At 39.4% G+C, this 22,219-nt stretch overlaps 1 protein-coding gene across 1 annotated transcript; it reads right to left on the bottom strand.

The window, feature by feature from the left end:
• Positions 1 to 776: 776 nt before the first annotated feature.
• Positions 777 to 12,988, bottom strand: si:ch211-153b23.4 (uncharacterized protein LOC335392 homolog). The gene is made up of 9 exons (XM_048544700.1): positions 12,718 to 12,988; positions 12,525 to 12,629; positions 6,975 to 8,648; positions 5,527 to 5,626; positions 4,601 to 4,749; positions 4,091 to 4,203; positions 3,237 to 3,326; positions 3,018 to 3,140; positions 777 to 1,294 (listed from the first exon to the last, which is right to left on the bottom strand). The coding sequence occupies exons 1-9, from the start codon at positions 12,782 to 12,784 to the stop codon at positions 1,130 to 1,132; spliced, it is 2,586 nt and encodes an 861-aa protein (XP_048400657.1). The 5' UTR covers positions 12,785 to 12,988; the 3' UTR covers positions 777 to 1,129.
• Between the last annotated feature and the right edge of the window lie 9,231 nt (positions 12,989 to 22,219).

Here is a 22,219-nt window from a genome sequence, read left to right on the forward strand (position 1 = left end):
TTGACAAAGCAGGTTCTATAGGTCTTACAGTTAGAGGATGGTGAAAGCCCAATCTACAATTTTTTTCTATTAACACTGAAGATTCGCTGCAAAAATCAGCAAGGTTTATAAGAAAGTGCAAACAATGACCACCTGGTGAGGTGCTAATTCCGTTTAGCTGTACGTACAACAGCCAATAGCTCTATAGGAGGGATTTCTTCTCAGATGCAGGTAGGAGTTTCACTGTGAGATAATGAAGGTTGCTACCTATTACTATTATATGCTTACTACTGCCTGTATCAGATGGACAGGCTGATAATTAACGTTCTCGTCATGTCTATCTCCTGACAAGAAGTAAAAGGCACAGAACAGCTCAGAGAACTTTATTGTACTCATGATGAGAGACCATTTAAACAGTGGAAGGAAATCTACATTTAACAGAGCTACCCACTTTAGTTAATTATGGGACTGAACTTACTGGAAGTGCATTTCAGCGTTGTGGTGCCTGGTATTGTTGAAATATTTATTTGCAAAAGTCAAGTGACATAGCATTTTGACCAGTGTTAAATCTGTAATTGTGCACTGTAGGACTTGGAAGAAATTGAAATGTAAAGGTTTCAGCAATGAATACTATAGCTTAGGAATAAAACTATTTCTTCATTCTGAAATGAGAATGACAATCAATCAGCGACATCAATGAATAAAATAATTCAGTTATAAATTTAGAAACTTGCATATTTATTACAGACAATGTAAAAAAAAGTTATCTATTTATTTCAATTTTTTTGTACCACAGGTACAAAATCTTCCAGTGGCTACTTCCACTGACTACAGAGTATTTAATAATTCATACAATTGAACTGCTTCACACTGAGAAGGAAAATACAGGAGAACATGTATGATGATGACGGAGAAGGACAGAGTTCGATTACATCAAACAGGTCTGTGGTTCCTCCTTGTTCAACAGCTTGTTCATATTCATTGCCTAGACCCAGTAAGAATGGTCAGGTGCTCGTAATACTCTTCAGGAAAGAGGTGAAGAGGAAAATGGAATCCATCGTGTGATTGTTTAACAGATGTTGGAGTTCATACTGGCACATTCAAGTGAAAATGCGAACAATATAAACATTGCTTCAGTAATATCTGTATGTTACAACTTGTTCTCGTTTTCATCGTTTATGATGACAGCATTATCATAGGCGGTGGTCACTTCCAAATGCTGAAATGTGCAACATTCTGTTTCATCCTGGTTGAAGCTGTCATTAATTTGGCCCTTTAGATGTTTCTTCTTCACTTCTTCGAACAGCTGCAAGACCTTCAGTCAAAATGTAAATAAAATTGATAAATTGACCCAAAACACACAGTTTGATCGCTTGGAGCTGAAATGATGGGCTGGAATTTCTGAGAGTGGCAATCTCATGAATATCGCCATTTAAAACTTTTTCTTTTTTACAAATGAAGGGAGCTCAGAATTTCTGACCGGAGATCACACTCAGGGTTCCCTCAGATGCAGACATCCTTGATTTTTATCATTGTTTTGTAGCGTAGAACTCTCAGAGGAAAGCAAAGATGCCCCTTTTATATAGCAGTCAGCTACTGTGATCAGAAAATTGATGGACTTGACAGCTGTTATCAAAGGCTAAGTACATAAGCTACATATACTGGGAGGGTAGGTTGCCAGATGGTTGGGGTACAGTGCCAAGTACATAGGGTACCAGGTGGGTAGGATGCCAGCTAAGGATGAGGTAGGGTGCCAAATGTGGGAAACCACATGAGCAGGAGGAATATGGTGCCAGTTTAGTAGAGTGCCAGATAAGGAATGTGCAAACTGGGTAAGGTGTCAACTGGTTAAGGGGTAAAATACCAGGAGTGGGATGCCAGATGAGGTGGGACTGAGGTGCCAGATGGGATGGGGCTAAGGTGTCAGCTAGGAAAGGGGAACGATGTCAGGTGAGTGTTGTGCAAATGGGAAAGTGGTACGATGTCAAGTCAATAAAGAGCTTGAATGTAATATGGCAATTGAAGTGAGCAAGTATTTAGCATGGCGGGGGGAGGGAAAAATCGAGTCTGGCAGCATGTGGGGAGGATAGGTGACATGATTGCATCTGGACAGTTTGCTCCAGCAGCGGTGGGGTGGACAGGTCGGGGAGGGAAGGGGGACTGTGTTGAGTGGAGTTGAATCTAGTGGAGTAGTGGAGGTGCAGGTGGAGGGGTCAGCTTGTCAGGCCCAGCAGTATCCATTTTGAGGGGAAATCAGGTTGGCTGTACTGGAGATGGAAGATAGACAGAATGTCAGCTCCCTAGTGAGGGGGTTTTGGACTCAGGGTCTGATAGGTGTCAGTGTTCCGGGGTGGAGGGGGGTGGGGATGTTCTTGAAGGTGTTTGAGGTGAGTATGTGGCCTACTGAATAGTTATCCAAGAGTTAGGCAATGTATTTTATTAGCTAACTTTCCACAGTAACAATTTTATTTAATTTCATTGAATCCCTTTGAATCAGTGGATTTAAATGGAGACTTACAGAGGGTTCCGAGGCTAATTTCAATGTTAAGGAAATTAGCTAGGAAGAATCGCTGGAGAACATTTCTACTTTTTAACCACCAGAAAACACATCTGGGGATGATCTTAAGATAAGGAATAACATGGGACAAGTAAACCTAGAAAATTACATTGAACTATGAAAATAGGGCATTCAGATTAGTAAGAAACAAATATTGTGCAATTATTCAGAAGTTCTTCAGATTGATTGATTGTTGAATACATGGAATAGAATGATGTGAATGAATCCCTGGAAACATGTAACAATCAATTTGGTAGTAAAATATGGTGTGATTTTGGGTAGGGGATAAGAAAGGGAGGTTAACTTCAGTGTCTTTCTGGATGTTTAAGTTAAATGGAGTCAAATGTGTTCATCAGTAATTAATTTGTAAACCATTCAGATTTACTGTTAAACAAATCCCCATTTTAGGACGGTCACTTAAAAGCAGATTTCAGAACAAATGCATTACATCAATGCAGCAGATAGTATTCATAAACCATACCTGTGATTTGGGCACAAGGCCAACTCGAAAGAAACCCAGTGTCCCTGTCTCTATTTTGGTGCAATCCACAACTGTAGAGGCGATGTTTTCTGGTGAAGGACCATCACACAATACAGCATCAACCTGTACCAGGGATAAACAACTTCTTTGAGTAAGAGCTGTCATTTTAAAAGTCAATTATTTTCAGAAGTCAAGTAATAAGTTGTAACCAGATAGGACCTTGTTGCCGAGTTTGGCATAGACTTGATTGTGGTGAGTGGTGTCTGCTTCTCCAGTTGGGTTTGCTGATGTCACTGCTATAGGCCCCACCTGCACATTCAGAAAGAAATGAGTGAGGACATCAATCAGTGGAAGCCCTATGCTTAATCCCTGTTCTGTGCTGATTTCAGAGTCCACAGGCAAGAAAGAGGGAGAATAGACTCAGAAATAAGTATGCGGTGCCATTAATGACATGCTTGCCTCATGCTTGCTCGCACCATTATTGTATGAGTGCAAAGGATCTCTTTAAGTGTGCAATTAATTCTTTTAGCAATTAGATCTAATAGACTAATATAAACTTCAAAGACACTGTGTAGGCTAATAACTGAATTCCACTGTGACTTTCCAATATTTAGTAATCACACTCTATTTTCCATTTTATTTTATCTGACTGACTTTGATATATGACAGTGTCGTAACAGATTTGCCTTCTGTTAATAGAGTTCAAATCAGACAGCTCAACAGCATTTCAGTGAAAATTGAAAGTCATTTGAAAATGACCCCATCAAACTAAACAATATCTAGCGCTAACTGGGCTTTCTCTCAACAGATGCTGCCAGACCTGCTAAGTTTTTCGGGTAATTTCTGTTTCTGATTTCCAGCATCCACACTTCTTTCAATTTTTTTTGATTAATGAGACTAGAGCTACCCATTGTTTCATGGTCAGGAACATCCCCATTGTAACAAGCATAGAGATTCTGTAAGAGTTGTCAAAGAACATAGGCAGCACTTAAAGTTAATAAAGACATTCAAGATAACACAATCACAGCTTGTATATTCAACACAAAAGCTATTGGGACAGGCAGGAATCTTACCTGATCAATGAGGTGTGTAGTAACAGTGCAGTCTGGAATTCTTATGGCAATGCTCTGAGGAGTTCCAATGTATTTTTCTGCATGTTGCAGTCCAAATAAGTTCAACCACTCTCCTTTTTAATGATAAGAATATTTGTTAATACTGTAGTTACTTTCCCACATTTCTTTAACTTACATTTGACAAAACACTGTGTTGCAACATTGAGTATTCCTGAGTTTAGAATATGAATTGTAATCACGAATCTGTGGTATATATTTGAAATGTTTTAGTTCTAATCTTGGCAGACAGGATAATTTTTAACAGAGGTGAGACTCTTTACCAAACTGAAACAGTAAACACAGCTAGTGAGCCCCCTTTGACTGCATTAAAATTCCAAAAGGTTCGCTAAACAGCAACATTAGGAGAGAACAGATTTCTCAAATGCCACTGGGCCAGCAAAACAACAGAGTTAATGAGGCAAATTATTAAGTGAATATAAGGGGACATGCGACGTGGCAAAGGAGTTTTACCTCTGGGGATGACAAGGCTGACAGATGAAGGCCAAACTTTCTGCATGAGGTCCCAGAGTAGAGGGCTCAACAAATGTTTTGCTGGTTCTAGTTGGTTGACATTGGAGATCCATAAAGACATTGGCCTCTCCTTGGCTTGTTTCTTTGTACTATGAAGATAATAAAAAACAGAAGTAAAATTTCTCACCAAATGTGTGTCTGTCGACATTATTCTTACAATTTTCAAAATATTAGCAAGCTGCATCTACTTGTATTTGGGGTATGTCATTTAATTCAGTAAAATTAATCTAGTAAATAGAAAACTGGAGTTCTTGTACATGTTTTTATTAGTCTGCAGAATATTGTTACTTTGCGTTTTACATCTTACGCCACTTGAATTCAAATTTCATAAATCTGTCATGTGAAAGTGGAGTTCTGTACTCCAATTTTACAGATAAATAAACAGTGACCTAATGAGCAATGAGATTTGCAGCAATGTCACTCCATAATATATTGACAAACAAATCTATACTATATTTGCTCCAGTTGAATTTTCATGCTTCTAATCTTAGCATTCATAAGCAGCAAATCATCCCACGTACGTAACATAGATAACAAAGTGTGAAGCTGGATGAACACAGCAGGCCAAGCAGCGTCTCAGGAGCACAAAAGCTGTCGTTTTGGGCCTAGTCCCTCAAAGTCAGCTTTTGTGCTCCTGAGATGCTGCTTGGCCTGCTGTGTTCATCCAGCTTCACACTTTGTTATCTTGGATTCTCCAGCATCTGCAGTTCCCATTATCTCTGACCACGTATGTAACAGCTGTTTTCTGTTTCTAAATATAGTATGTGTTTTGCAAGATACATTACTGTAATGATATTTCCTCAAAAACTGAAACCTCTAATGCTCTTCAAAAGAAGATAGAACATCCAAAGCAAAAATATTCATACTTGTAAGCCTTTTCAACAGCATCGGGACAGTTGCAAGCTGCCACCAACACATACACAGTGTCTGTAGGAATACCACACGTGCCTCCATTTCTCATTATCTCTGCAGGAAAGAAAGTGATGTTTTTATTATTTAAATCTGGAAAGCATTAAGTTTTAAAAATGACTTCCAGAGATTTTGTTTTCTGGAATATGCAACTGTAGGGTTACAAGGGGAATTGACAAGGTTAATCCTGGTAATTCATAACTTGTTGAAAGCACAAGTGAAAACTTATGAAGCTGAGAATGAATGGAAATCAGACAAAGTATGAGCCAGTAGAACGCAACTGAAATATCTACTTAATTCAATTTACATGTCCTTTCCTCATACTCTCCCTTTCAGATATAAATCTTTTAAATGTAGACGTATAGCAAATACACTTAATATACCAACACTGGAGAAGAAAGATCCAACATCCCCCTTCATTCTTCTTATGATTGCCTGAGCCAATGTTTCTTGATTATCAATTGACAAAAATGCCTGTCTCAAAACCAGTTCAAATGTTGAAAAACTTTATTAGAATCACCTCTTAACCCATTTTTTGCAGTGGAATAAGCCCTCATTTTCAACATTTTCTTCACACTAAACCTTATAATTCTAATAAACGTTTATTGTTCGCTTTCACTTACTATTGTGTTCCCTATGATGAGTGCATACAACTGCATGGATTACTTTGTTTGTGATCTAAACATTATTTTGTAGAGATGTAACATTACTTGCCTGCTTCTATATTCCACATCCAATATGTAAAATCTAGCCCTTAGGTAACCTTTCTGTGACTTTTCTATCTTTTCTCCTACTTTTCTTTACCGATCTATATATCTACACACTGAGTTGCCTTTGTTCCTTCACTTTTTAGCAATTAACTATGTACGGCATTTCTGTTTTACTATTCTATCCCAAAATGAACAGTTTCATATTCCACACCCACAATAACATCTATCTCACTTACTTACGTCCTTCTAACCTATTTGCATTTCTGTGTTATTGGCCTCATTAACAAATGCAAATTCCATTTATCTCTATGTTCAAGCCATTTGTACAGAAGTTAATCGATCTGTAGAATGAGATGTAAAGGAAAGTTATGAAGCAGGCATCAGGTGAGTACATTCGAGAGACAAGAGAGTATCTTTATTGAAGGTGTTTTTATTGTTCCTAGTAACTTTTGCGTTACTGTGTTTTTATTTTGCATCCATTTCAAACACATCAGAAAACACAGCAAATGTAAAGCAGTTTTAAGGCTAACAGTCTGGCAGTTGAGTGTACGTAATTATTATAGGAAACATTCGCCTGCATGAGCAATTATATTTCATGGAAAAAATTAATGTTGTAAGATTGGTTAAATATAAACACAATTTTGATTTGACCGAATTTGTACTTAACATTTTTCTTGTATTTTTAAGAACCTTACCTGCAATTTTTCTCACTGAGCTGGTTTTTCTGGAAGACAAATGAGGACATGTGGAGTTGCTCTGTCCAAATCCACAGAGGCTGGCCCAGGCATGTCCCAAGGGCAACTGGGGTCGCTCAAAGCTCTGGTTAAACAGGGTGGCCAGAAAGCAGTAAAAACTAACTAAACCAAAAATGATGGTGACCCCAATATCATATCCAAAAGGATTTGAATTAACTGCATCCAAAAGAAAACTGATCAGAATCAGCTGAAAGCTGAGAGTAAAGGCAAACCATGCAGCATTAAGAAAGAAAGTCCCTATCACCACAAAGCCATTAAAAAGCAAGAAACAAATAATTCCTACTGCAATACCAAATCCCCTAGTAGATCCATAGAGACCACCATATCTGGTCAATCCCCAGATTATCCATATTAAGCCATACAAGATGAAAGCACAACTTTCCAGGGTTTTGCCCCGAGAAAAAGAAATTGAACCACACAGAAGCTGAAGAACTCCCCCAGGAATGATAATCCAGGGTACGACAACAGTGGCTAAAGGTGCAGAAGTATTGACTGATACGGTGATAGCAAAAGCAGCTACAACATTACAAGCATGGGCTAAAATTTCAGCATCCGAGTATTTGGAATATCCCAAATAAGGGTTTTGGGTGTCTTTATCTGACTTTGGTGTTAATGTATTCATCCTAATGAGAAAATCCTTTATGAGCCCCTTTCCAGTGGGAATAGTAATGAATCCAATACTATTGAAAAGGGAAATGAAAACTAAGCAAGCAGATGCCACAAATATAGCTACACTGACGCCTTGTGCACCACCATGAAAGAAACCAGTTGAGTTAGATGCCACTGATATACAATAGGAAACAAAAATAAGTAAATAAATTCCATCAACAAGACTTCTGCCAGTCATAAACAGGGCCAGAATGAAAAAGAGCACTGCAAGAACAATAGGAGCAGGAACTGGGAAGAAGGGTTGATCGTCTTGCCAGAGCTTGTAAAGTAAAGCATAGCCTTCTGCAAATTTTAATATTGAGGTGAAACCAAAGAATGTAGCAATCAGACTGTCATTGGCTCTATAAGACAAAATACAAACAACAATTTGATAGACAGCTGCTGTCCATAGCCAGGGGACTTGGCCAACAAACAGACTGGTAGTTACACCCAAAACCTGACATCCTAACACACTGGCAGATAGCATGTTTGTGATGTATCCTAGAACAATTACATCATTTTTGATGGTTTCTGATTTCAGATAGGAATTATTCTTATGCAGACATGTCCCTGGGAAAATGATTTTTCCTTTGCTAAAGAATTCACAAACTCGACCCAATCCAAAATAAAGCCCTATAAAGGAAACAACTAAATAATTTAAACCTACTGCAGAATGCCCAAAAGATTGATCATATAATGCAGCAATTTCATGCGCAGTAGCAAGAGAGATGGCAAAAGCAATCATGGCAAGGATCACTTCCTTTTGGATTAATCCTATCAGCCCCATGATGAAAAGACCCAAGGTGAAAGCTGAATAGCCAGGGACCAATGCATTCCTGATCCCATCATCTTGGATGACCATCTCCCCAGTCAATATATGAATAAGGCCAGTTCCACACCAGAGAGCTGAGACTGTCAGACACAAGTTCACAAATAGCACAGCATGATTTGAATACTTCCTTATGCCTGTAGTAAAGCAACCAAAAAAAATGAGGCAGCATATGATCATGTACACATACAAAGAATGTCAGTGAATATATAATGCCCAATAACCCATTTTCCATGCATTTGGGGTATGCTGGCATTTATGCTCATGCAAATTTACTTCCACCCTACTTCATCTAATTCCTCCACACACTGTGTATAGAAAATAATTTGACAATTATATGCCAATTCACCAGCTATTAATGTCATCTGTATCACTTTTCCTTTACATTTACAACACTTCCTAAGATAGTGTTGTTAGTAAATTTTAAAGTTGCATCCAGCCCAAATTACTAATGAATTTGCAAACAATAGTAGTCATGGCAATGAATAATCTCTGTGGAATACCGCTTACCATGCTTCCCTTTCTATGAAGCTGACCTTAACCACTATACTCTATTTTCTGTTTTGTACTTAACACAGAGTCATGGAGTTATACAGCACTGATCAATTGGACCAATGGACTGATGTACCTACAATGCACACTGTGATGTATCCTAGAACAACTACATAATTTTTGATGGTTTCTGATTTCAGATAGGAATTACTGTTATGCAGACATGTCCCTGGAAAAATGATGTTTCCTTTACTTAAGAATTCACAAACTCAACCTAACCCAAAATGATGGATACATCACCATTTGGTCCACTCATCCATGCTGAACATGTTTCTTAAACTAAACTAGTCCATATTTACAGAGGTATAGATAGAGTAGACAGCCAGAGACTTTTTCCTTGGTTGGAAGTATCTTTTACGAGGGGGCGTAGTTTTAAAGTGAAAGGAGGTAGATATCGGGGAGACGTCAGAGGTAGGTTCTTTGCTCAGTGAATGGTAGGGACGTGGAATGCATTGCCAGAGAGGGTAGTGGAGTCGGCCACATTAGGGGCATTTGTGCAGCCTTTAGATAGGCGTATGGATGATAGTGTAAGGTAGCGGTGGAGGTTAGATAGACCTTCTGTTTCAGGTAAAAGTTCGGCACAACATCGTGGGCCAAAAGGCCTGTACTGTGCTGTACTGTTCTATGTTCTGTGTGCTTACATTTGGCCCATATCCTTCTAAAACTTTCCCAATTCATGTATTTATCCAAATGTCCTTTAAATGTTGTAAATGTACCTGCATCTAGTTCATTCCTCATATGAATCATACTCTGTGTGAAAAAGTTTCCCCTCAGGTCCCTTTTGAATCTTTCTCCTCTCACCTTAAGAACATGCCCCCTAGTTTTGAAATCTCCCATTCTAGAGAATAGACTTTGGCAATTCACCCTAACTATGCCTCTCATGATTTTATAAACCTCTATAAGGTCACCCCTCAGCCTCCTAAGTGTAAGAGAAAAAAAGATATTAGTCTATCCAGTCTCTCCTTATAACTCAAACCCTCCATTCCCATTAACATCCTGGTAAATCTTTTCAGAACTGTCTCCAATTTAATGTTATCCTTCCTGTAGCAGGGTAACCAGAACTGCACACAGTATTCCAAAAATGGCCTCACCAACATCCTGTACAACCTCAACATGGTGTCTCAACTCCTGCATTCAATAGTCTGAGGAATGAAGGCAAGTGTGATTAAATAGCTTGTTAATCACCCTGTCTACTGTGATGCAACTTTCAACGAGCTATGTACCTGAACCCCTAAGTCTCTCTGCTCGACACCACCACCTCGGACCCGAACATCAACTGTATAAGTCTGCCCCTGTTTATTTTACCAAAATGCTCAGTCCATTGGCCCAATTGATCAAGATCCCTTTGAAATCTTAGATAATTTTCTTCATTGTCGACTATAGCACCAATTTTGGTGTCAACTGCAAACTTACTAAGTATGCCTCCTACATTCTCATCCAAATCAGTAATATAAATGATAAACAACAGTGGACCCAGCACTGATCCAAATGGAACTCCACTGGTCACAGGTTTCCACCTCAAAAATATCCATCCACCACCACCCTCTGTCACCTACTGTCGAGCCAATTTTGTATCCAATTGACAAACACTCTCCCTGAAACCCGCTTTACTAATCCATCTACCATGTGGAACCTTGTCAAAGGTTTTAATAAAGTCCATGTAGACCACTCTGTCCTCACCAGTATGTACAGAAGTCTTTAGTGGGTCCACACTCCACTTCATCACTATTTCTTAATATATTTCTATTATTACCTTTCATTTCCTTTGAAAGATTTTTCATATTCCCATTTTGCGTCTTTTTTTTAGCATCATTGTTGCTTTTTTATTACTCTCTCAGACTGAACAACATCAACTTTTCTTTGTATTTGTACAGGCTTCTTCTTTGAGTTGAATAGTGTATTTTATTAAGAAACCTTAGTCTTCTAAGGTTTGTCTTATTTCAATTGGTACCAGGCCAGAATGGAATATTGTGTGTAGTTGTGGTCTCCTTAATGAGGAAAATGTACCATGATAAATGCGGAAATGGTGTTTCCCTTATAGAAGAGTTTGGGACTCTAAGTACAGACTTAAAAGTAAAGGATTCTCCCACTTAAGACGGAGATGGGATTTTTTTTCTCTTAAAAGGGGAATTTTTCTGCGGAATTCTTTAACTCAAAGGTCAGTGAAAGCAGGGTCATTGAATATTTTGAAGGCAGAGGCAGATTGTTGATGAACAAGAGATGTAAAGTGTGACCAGGAAAATTGCGTTGAGCCAAACTCAGATCAGCCAAGATTGTAATGAATGGCTAAGGAGGCTAAAGGAGCCAAATAGCCTTCACCTGCCTCTGACTTTTATATATTTGTAAGTTTGTATGATCTTCTAGAAAAAGGGCAATGAAGTTCACTAAATTGGTTCCTGGGATGAACATGTGTATTGAACGGAGACTGAGCAGACTACATTTATATTATCTGGGATTTAGGAGACTGAGAGGTAAATTGCTTGAAATATAACATAACATATTTAAGAAGCTTGAGATGGCAGATACTGAGAAAATATTTCCCTTGGTTGAACAATCCATCACATGGGCTCACAATCTGAGAAGGAGGTGTCAACTATTTAATGCTGCAAATGAGGCAAAATATCTTCACTGAAAAGCTTGTGAATCTTTGGAATTCTCTAGCTCAGAAAGCTGTGAGTGCTCAGTAGCTGAGTGGACTCAAGTCACAGATCAATAGATTTTTGTGTTCTAGAAAATTCAGAGTTGTGGATGGTGCAGAAAGATGGCAGGTGGATAAGAAGATCAGCCATTACTGTTTGAAAGCAGTCTCGGGTTTGAAGGGCCAAATGGCCTGCTTTTGCCACTTTTATGTTCTTATGACCTCCGGCATTTGAAATCTAGTCAGATTGTTAACAAAGTCTAGTCCATTAATCATCAATTGATCTGGTGTTATCCTCTCTTATCTTCAGTCATGGATGTAATGTATTACTGATACATTGGTGGTGGTGTGCGCCATCTCAAAACTGCAACCTCTACCACCTAGAAAACCAAAGGCAGCTGGTCGGGAGCATCGCCAACTGCAAGCTCCCTAGTTACACACCGATCTTATTTGGAGCTGTATTGCTGTTCCTTCGCTGTGACTAGGTCAAAGTGCAGGAGCTCCCGTCCTCCAGCACCGTGGGTGTACCTATCCGCAAGGACTGCAGTGGTTCAAGAAGGCACCACCCTCTCAGGGGCAATTAAGGACGTGGATACACGAGGGGTTAACCAGTAATGAATGGCTCGCATCAAGTGAACTAAGAAGTTCGGGATTGTAACAAAGTTGTAATTATAGCGCCGTAAACGCTGATTCACGGGTGGGGGCTAGCACACTGGAAATGTGTCGGGCCAGCTAGCGAGGCGATACATTGACTGCCATGTCACGAACTATAACAAATCTCATTTCTAAGATATTTCTCACTTATCTATATACCGTGACATACCTGTATAACCGACAAGAGCCGCCACTATCAGTAACAGAATTCCGAGAGCCGTGCTGGGAATCAACAGCGCTGTGCTGTAACGATCCACAGCCAACAACAGCGCACCTGACAGTCATAAGGGAGTAAAAAAAAGCAGTAAGTCTGAAAAAAAATTTCTACAAATTAACTACGGTGATTCATTTCCAGCGTTTACCTGCACATGTAGAGAGGATGCCCACCGAATAATGTAGAGTCTCGGTGCTTTCTTGCAGTTGCGACATGTCAAGGGTGAGGAAGTGTAACAAGTTTTAAAAAGCCTGCAGCCTGAGCTGAGCTCTTCAGTATTTTAGCGGGACGCCTGTTCAATCGGTGTGATGTGTTACAGTATCGGTTACACTGCGATCCCCGCTTTTGCCAATGAGTGTCTTGCAGGTATCCTTTATATAAACTCTCCACGCCCTCCTTTCAGTGCCAAATACACACGACCGCATATGCAAATCCAGCCGGAAATTTCAACCAGGCTATTTCGCACTCACTGTTAATGTCGCTCGGGATACGTCGAGGTATATAAAAAAACGCTGTGAGCAGAGCTTCTAGAATCATGAATAAAATGAAAATAAAAAGGTTTACAATTTAAAACCCAGCATTCGTTTCATTATTAAACAGGAGAAGTCAGTCACAAACATGGAGTGGCATCTGAGATGCGCCGTATTATTTTCCAGGGAAAGCAGAATGGTAAATATAGGGTGATTTCTCAGGCTGCTCGTTCACGCAGTGTTGTATAGATGAACCACAAGGAAATCCAATGGGGTTGAATTTAAGTAAAAACGCAAAGCGCTTGGAGAGACGCCGCGGGTTTGGCAGAACACTTCGAGTCCAATATGACTTCTTCACAGCTTTAATTCTGTCTCTCTCTCGCCCCGCTGATGCTGTCCCAACACCTTGTTTCTAGTTTCAGTATCGCAGTACTCCTCTTTCATTTACATAAAGAAAAATCGCAGCTTTGTTCGTGTGACATTGAAACAGCTATCTGCACCGGACGAGCAGCGTCGTCTGCGAGAAAAAGTAGTTTATTCACGCGAAAAAACAACTAAAACAAAAAGAAAAATTCAGATGAGACCGTTTCGATCCAAAATATTAACGTTCCCTCCTGTGGGTTCTGACCCATTGGTAGTGTTATCGCTATCAGCATTTATAGGTTATTCTAGAGAAGGGAGACTGTTAGAAATTTGGATTTTAAACAGATATTCAAGTCATGGAATCACATCACATCCCCGTTGAGTCCAGCGTCTGTAGAAAAACACAAATATTAGCACGAGGAGCAGTGGCAAGCGAGCGGGGCTGGGTGGCCTGTAAAATTGTGGCTGAATGTAATTATTGTAACTAGTAGCTTCCGCAGTTCTTTCAGTTCGTTTTATTTTATATAGTATTGGCACTGGTAAATACAATTGGGCAAGAGCGTCGGGTCTCTATCTCGTCTTTCGCTCAGTCTGTTGCGAAATCATTAACAAATAATTGGAACCCGATCTTCAACTGTAATTTTCAGAATGATTGGAAAGGATGGGGAATCCGACATATTTGGTCACCAATGAGGAAGAAACGATCCCAGTGAACTGGAGATCAAGATAATTCTCCCTCCACCTTGTATAATAATGAAAAAAAAACTCTTTTCCTGGCCTGGGCGAAAGCTTGCGATGCTAGAAAAGAGCACATACGGCGAATGTTTGCCTGAAAACGAAACTCATTGAGGGATCTGAAGAATAAAACAGAATAGCAATTTATTGTCATATGTATTTTTACAAATAAAATATACAATGAAAGCAGTCACTGGACTCTTTTTTTCTCTACAGATGCTGCCAGACCTGCTGAGTTTCTACAGCAGTTTCTGTTTTTGTTACAGTAAACCTTACCCATGCTGAAACTGCCTCCAACTGTAAATACAACGCAAATGACTTAATTCGTATTTAGATCATTTATGTGCTACTTGCGGCCATGGGATATCACTTCGTTCGCTTCCAAATACCGAGCCAGTTGACCATATTGTGTCCAGCCATTTTAACTAACTGTCTTATTACTGGTTAAACGCTATTTCAGACTGTACATTGAATGGTTTGCGCTACTTTTCTTTTCTAGCATTAAATAAGTTTCCCATATTGGACCAATATTTAGTTTTAAAACTTGCTTGAGCTGCACTACACTGAGTCGCCTGTGCAAAATGTACCGCGCTCTACGATTAATAACTCGGCTCGCAAAACGTATCCGACCCAACCCCCACATTCCACTTTCCCGACAGGGGGCGCTGCTACCAAATAGAACCCGTGAAGTGGAAAAAGTGCTTCATCATGAACTTCTGAAAAGCACCATTTAAGATATAGATGTGACTTTTTTTTTCAATTTCTTGTACTATCTTTCTGAACGGGAGGAAAAGCGTTGGCTCAGGTTCGGCTGTTCTGGATGGAGCTACTCTATTTATATTTCACATAGCTATCTTTGCCAGTGGACAAACAGGACTGTTATCTTACTGTGTAGTCTGGATTTGAATCCTGCTTTCAAAAGCGAAAGACTAATGCTTAACACTTAAAAAAAGGGGCTAATGCGAGATAGAGGGAATGCAATAAATATATACATGCATATTCCAAAGACAGATGTTAAGTTGTACCAGAAGTAGCATAGTAGAAAAAATCCAGACATATGGCATTAGAGAAAGCATAGCATGGGTAAAATTTTCGATTGACAGGCAGGAAATAAAGGTATGGATAGCCGTGGCTTTAATGAGAGAATACTGGAGAGTTGAGTACCTAAGGTTGAGTGTTGGGTCCTCTGTAATTCTCAGAAGAGTTAAACTTGTGCTGAGGAACCACTGAGGAACCATAATTTTGAAGCTTGTAGACAACAACAAAAAACAAATGTGAGTTAAAAAGACTTCAGGAAAGTACAGATTCCTGTCTGAATGAACATTAAGTTCCATTTTATGTTCTTAATTGGAGAGTAGTATATTTTGGAAGGAAAGCCAAGAACTGAGTCACTCAACTACAAGGCACCAAAATGTGAGAATGTAAGAAGAATCTTGGGCTTTTAAACACATAATTTCCTGAAAAGACATCAACTTTAGTTAATATAACACAATTAACTTTCTAATGTATCCCAAAACACAGGAGCACTATGGAACTTTAGTTGACACCAAGCATTATGAGGATGTATTACATATGAATAAGAGTAGGCCAGTCAGCCTTTTGAGTCTGATCCTCCATTCAGTATGACTTTGGTTGATATTAGTCCAGATCAGTAATTCCTTATACAAAGCCGAGGTTTTAAGAATTTAAGGAGTGTCATAGTGTCATAGAGGTATACTGTACAGAAACAGATCCTTTGCTGCAACTCGTCTATGCCGAGCAGATCCATCCACTTTAACTTTCCATCTAACTCTCCCAGTGACAAGTCCATCCTTGGCATCCTCCACTGTCAGACTGAGGCCAAACATAAACTGGAGGAACAACTTCTCACATTTTGTCTTGGGGGCTTACAGCCCAATGGCCTGAATGTTGAATTCATCAACTTCAAAATCTCTCCTCCCTCAAACTATCCATTTCCAATTCACCAATCTGCTACATCCTTCCCACAGAGAAATCACAATAACCCCCTACCTGGATCACCAGGTTCAAAATCTCCCTATCCCAAAACAGTCCATCTTCCTACTCAGCTATCTGCTCTACCATTCCCATTGACTAACCATAATAAACCTCTTACCTGCGTCCACCTACTTCCATCTCACCTCCCATCCGTCCCAGCCCCACAACCCTCCCTCTATTTATTTCTGGGCTCTCCTTTTCCCACCCCCAGCCCTGACAAAAAGTTTCAGCCTGAAATGTTGACTGTCCTTCTCCTTGGATGCTGTCTGACCTGCTGTGCTTTACCAGCTCATATTTATTGGTTCTAAATAAATCCAATCCCATTTGCCAACATTTGACTCATATCCCTCTAAACCCTTCCTATTCACATACCCATCCAGATGCCTTTTAAATGTTGTAATTGTACTAGCCTCCACTACTTCCTCTGGCAGCATTTTCCATACTCAGACCGCCCTCTGCATGAAAAGAGTTGCGCCATAGATCCCTTTTACATCTTTCTTTTCTCACCTTAAACACATAACTTCCAGTTTTTGGCTCCCACATCCCAGAAAAAAGACCTCATTTCTTCACCCTATCCATGCCCCTCATGACTTTATAAACTTCTATAAGGTTACCCCCTCAGCCTCCTATGCTCCGGGGAAAATAGCTTCAGCTTATTCAGCCTTCTCTTTAGCTGAAATCCTCCAACCCTGGCAACATTCTTGTGAATCTTTTCTGGACCCCTTCAAATTTCACAACATCCTCCCTGTTACAAGGGGACCAGAATTGCATGCAGTATTCCAATAATGTCCTAACCAATGTCTTGTACTGCCACAATATGACTTGCCGACTGAAATGGCGGATGGGAAAAAGTTGTGGTTGTAAGAGCTGCTCATTTTTTGAAGTATTTTCAGTGTTAGAGCTGATTTCCTCAAATTTTAGGAGCAATAATTACTGTTTTATGCGATGTGGTGTTGTTTTGTAACTTTGAGAAAAAATATCAAAACAACAGCACTTTAAAAAGGAGGAAGACAGACAAAGGCAGTGATGACATGGGAAGTTATTGAATTTTTAAGGGGAAAAGGAAGGGATCAGATGGAGAAAATCAGGAAGGAATTGGCATCTAAGGACACAGCCAATAAACAGAGTGATTCAAATCATGAATGCTCAAGAGACCCAAATTAAGGACTTTTTGGAGGGCAGCAGTGTTGGCGGAACGTGTAAATCAAAGTGAACAAGGCCATGGTAGGATTTGAAAACAAGATGAGAGTGTTAAAAATAAGGAAGCTTTTAATAGAAGCCAAGTTAGGTAGGCAAACTTGCTAATGATGAACTTGGTGCTCATCAGGACAAGGACATTTAATTCTTTGTGTCGCTTTTAATCATATTAACCAATTTTATATAGCTAAGAGTGCAAATATTAGAAGCAAACCGGTCTGCTTAACAGAGTATATAAAGCATTTAACTGGTGAACCATCACAATAGCCAATTCTTCTTAAAGTTCTCAATCTCTCATTTGAACATACTATCCTGTTTTCTAATAGAAATTTAGCTGTAGGTGTTAAAATTTCAAACTATTATATTTCAAAATAATAATAAAAATGACTATTTCTGTTGCTACAAAATGCAGCCGAGACCTTAACACTAAAATCTGTGAAGCTATCTTAATATCTATATTTCATCCCTGAGCAGGTTATGCGAAAAGTTGAATATCTAATGGGCAACAGTTTCACAAAAAATTTCTCCCTGAGGCAGTTTTATTTTCTTTGGTTTCATCATTCAGTTTCTAGTATTGTATACAATCATAGTCAGTGTTCTTTAGAACATTCCAGTCTTGTTCCTTCCAAACTCAAGTACAATATTCCACACGTCTGCTCTCTTTGTTGAATCATTATATATTGAAAGGAAGTTGCATTCCACTTTCTGACTCAACTCATCAATTCTCAAGAATTCAATATTGTGATACTCCCAACTTCCTTCTAAATTGCTGTGATTGCTTACGTATCAATGTCAGTTGGGGTCAAAAATAATTTCCTATGATACGATGTATTGTGAATGATACTATTTCATCACAACTAATTTCTTTAATCCAAGTCATGCTACCTTTGCTACAGGGAGCTAAGGAGGAATCGTAAAATGTTTTACATTGGATAAAAAGCACCTAGGACATGGTGGGTCTGCAAGTTCGTCTTTGCTTAGAAAGCTTTCTAACTAAAATACAGAGCTTAAGATATACACAAATATAATTGCCCCTATCCCATTACTAACATTGTACTGCACCTGCTCATTTGGTAAAGATACTGTGTAACTAAACCCTGTACATAGAGAATTCAGGCTTAACTTCTGTCCACCATGAGTTACCTGATCCCAGTAGCAATACCATTACAAGTGATGGAACTGGCTCCAGCATCCCCAAGCTGAGGAACAATTGTCCTGGAAGAACATACATGTGTGTATTTGGACTGGGTTTGGTTATGGCAAGATAGTAAGTGACACCTGAAGATTTGTTTCACAGAAGTCACTGGGGTGTTGTACTGGAGGGTGTGGGATAGACAGTAAAAAGCAACACTTTCAGAGGAGAAGGAAAATAAAGAAATGTGCTAAAGAGGCAAAAACATTTAAAAAATGCAACTGAAATTTTAACTGTATTTTCAATGCCATATATTGTTAATTTGATTATCACATCTATTTTGCTTTACTTTGATCTTTTTTACATTCATTCATGGGATGTGAACGTCGCTGGCAAGGTTAGCATTTATCGCCTATCCTAATTACCTGGAGAAGGTGGTGGCAAACTGCTGTGTGGAGCCATGGCACTTCTCATGGTTAGGTATATCCACAATTTTGTCAGAATAATGTTCCTGAATTTTGACTCAATAATAGTGAATCAATGGCAAGTTGGTTTGTAGTGTGACTTGCAATTGGTGGTGATCCTGTGAATCTGCTTTCCACATCCTTCTGGGTGGAAAAGGCTTCAGGTTTGGTAAGTGATATTTAAGAAGCCTTGGTAAGTTGCTGCAATGCATCTTGTGGATGCTACACACTATTGCCATTGTGTGCTAGCATTAGACGGAATGGATATAGTGAAAAGGACACTAGTTTTCTTCCGACTCATTGACAAACTTCTTGTGAACAATTGGAGCTCAGTTTGTCCAAGCAATTTAAGGATATTCCATTCAAATCAAGTCAATGGGTTCATGAAGATAGCAGGGCACATTAGTAAGGCGGTTGGGAAAGCCAAAGTTAGTATTATGGAATACTTTAATTTTTAGCCAAAGCAATGAACATGAGCGCAAGGAGGTTCGATTAGATTAGATTGGTTATGCTGGAACTTCAGAAACTATTAGTTTTAGTGCATATTGTTTGGTCATCTCATTACAGAAAGGATATAATTCCACTTGTGAGGATATAGAGGAGTTAAGGAGATTTACAAGGAATTGATAGGACAGGAAATTTGGAGGAAAGATTTGATAGGCCGGGGATAGTTTTTTGATAGAACAGAGGAGGCTGAGCGGAGATATTGTTGTGTACCAGGTTGGATAGATTGGGTCAAAATGATCAATTTCCCTTAAAAACAGATGTGTCTTGGGAACATGGCTTTAAAGGTTGGTGCTGGGACCCCAGCTATTCACAAAATATATTAATAATTTGGATGAGGGAACAAAATGTAACATCTCAAAGTTTGCAGATGATACCGAGTTGGGTGGGAGGATGAACTGTAATGAAAATGCGGTGATCCTTCAGCATGATCTGGACAGTTGGGTGAGTGGGCATATGAATGGCAGGTGTAGTATAATTTGGATAGATGTGAGGCTGTTCATTTTGGAAGCAAAAACAAGAAGGTAGGTTACTACCTGAACGGCTGTAAATTTGAAGAAGGGATTGTGCAGGTAGACCTGAGTGTCCTTGTGCACCAGTTGCTGAAGGTAAGCATACAGGTGCAGCAGGCAGTAAAGAAGACAAATGGTACGTTGGCCTTCATTGAGAGAAGTTTCAAATACAGGAGCAATGATGTGTTGTTGCAGTTGTACACGGCCTTGGTGAAGCCACACCTGGAATATTGTGTACAATTTTGGACTCCTTTTCTGAGGAAGGATGCTATTGTTCTCAAGGGAGTGCAGCGAAGGTTTGGAATGGCAGGACTGACATATGAGGAGAGGTTGAGAGGTTTCACTGGAGTTCCGACGAATGAGGGCAGATTTCATAGAAACTTATAAAATTCTAACGTGACTGTACAGGGTAGATGCAGGGAGGATGTTCCCAATGGTTGGTGTGTCCAGAACCAGGGGTCACAATCTGAGGTTCGGGGTAGACCATTTAGGATGGAGATGAGGAGACATTTCTTCACCAAAAGATTGGTGAGCCTGTGGAATTCATTATCACAGGAGTAGTTGATGCCAAAACAATGGATGTGTTCAAGAGACAGCTGGATATATCACTTAGTATGAATAGGATCAAAGATTATAGGAAGAAAGCAGGATTAGGCTATTGAATTGGATGATCAACCATGATTGTGATAAATGGCAGAGCAGGCTCAAATGGGCTGAATGGTCTCCTCCTCCTGTTCCTATCTTCTATGTTTCTGTGTTTCTATGAAAGGGTAATAGGTGGGCCAGATGTGCGAATCCTTTTTCATTCAACGGTGATAGTGCTCTAGAATTAACTGTTTGAAAGGTGTGTAGACACAGGAACCCTCAGATATTGAGACAGATTATCTTGTGTTGAAAGAATTTGCTAACATTCAGGTTTGGACTGTTAATTGCTCGTGAATTTTGTGTTGCAATGACTATTTCCAGCAAGGATGAGGCTTACCGTTTTACCTGGTTGGAAAGATGAGGTATTATTTGAAATTTTTGTGGACATGTACCTGATGCCCCATAACCTCCAGAAATACAGACTGCTGGAAAATGGTGGCTCACTTTTGAGAGGCGTGGACATGATGTGCAGAGTGGCCTCCTTCTGTGCTGCATAATTTCCTACATATTCTAAATATCTTAAGACAAAGAATGTTCAGCGATGCTGAAAAAGAAACAGGGGCTATTATATACTGATTTTTCCTTGGGAAAGTTAGCATGGACACAATGGAAACCGAAAGAACTGCTGGTGTAAATCAGAAACAAAAACAGAAATTGTTGGAAGAACTCAGCAGGTCTGGCAGTTTCTTTGGAGAGAAATCAGAGTTATGTTTTGGGACCTATGGCCCTCAGCATGGACACAATGGGTTGACTGGTCTTCTGTGATACAATGATTCTGTGATCACATTTTTGACTAATCATGGTGGAAAGGATCTGGGAGATAGGAGGTAAATTACACAGTAAAGAATTTCTGAGTCATTGATCTGCTTTTATAACCAAAAGCAGTTGTTGTTCAGTTAGGTTTTTGATTAATAATTAATTCACAGGATATCTATGTTTGGGGCTCAGCAATGGTGTTAACTGATGGCAGTACCATCCAATGCCAACGGAAGATAGTTAGCCTCATCCTTGTTAGAGATGGTCAAAGCAGCACAAAAAAATGACAACTTATTAGCTGAAGTCTGAATATTGGCAAGTTTTTTCAGCATTTGGGAACATCTGTCTCATAGCTGAAGAACCTTCTTCAGGGCTTTGCAGTTCCTTTCTCCCTTACCACCACTTTTTTGTCTATTTCTGAATGGACGGTCATTGATAAAGCAGCTGAAGACGTGAGGTGATGCACTTTGGCAGGACAAACAAGGAAAGGGAATACATGATGAACAGTAGGACTCTGGCAAACATTACAGATCAGAGGGACATTGGTGTGCCTGAATACCCATTTCTTAATGTATCAGGACAGGTGGATAAATTATTTAAGAATGTTTACAGGATACTTGTCTTTATTAACCGAGGCATAGTGTAGGGAGATTATGCTGGAAATTATATAAAGTGTTTGCTAGACTACTGCAAGAGTATTGTATATAGTTCTGGAATTCATATTATAGAAGAGATGTGATAACAGTAGAGATTGTACAGAGGAGATCCACCAGGATGTTGCCTGGGGTGGAAAGATTCGGTTATGAAGGATAGACTGGAACTGTTCACCTCAACACAGCGGAAATCGAGAGGAACATGATGGAAATGTATAAAATTA

This window comes from Stegostoma tigrinum, chromosome 15 (assembly GCF_030684315.1).
Source record: "Stegostoma tigrinum isolate sSteTig4 chromosome 15, sSteTig4.hap1, whole genome shotgun sequence".
Lineage (NCBI taxonomy): Eukaryota > Metazoa > Chordata > Chondrichthyes > Orectolobiformes > Stegostomatidae > Stegostoma > Stegostoma tigrinum.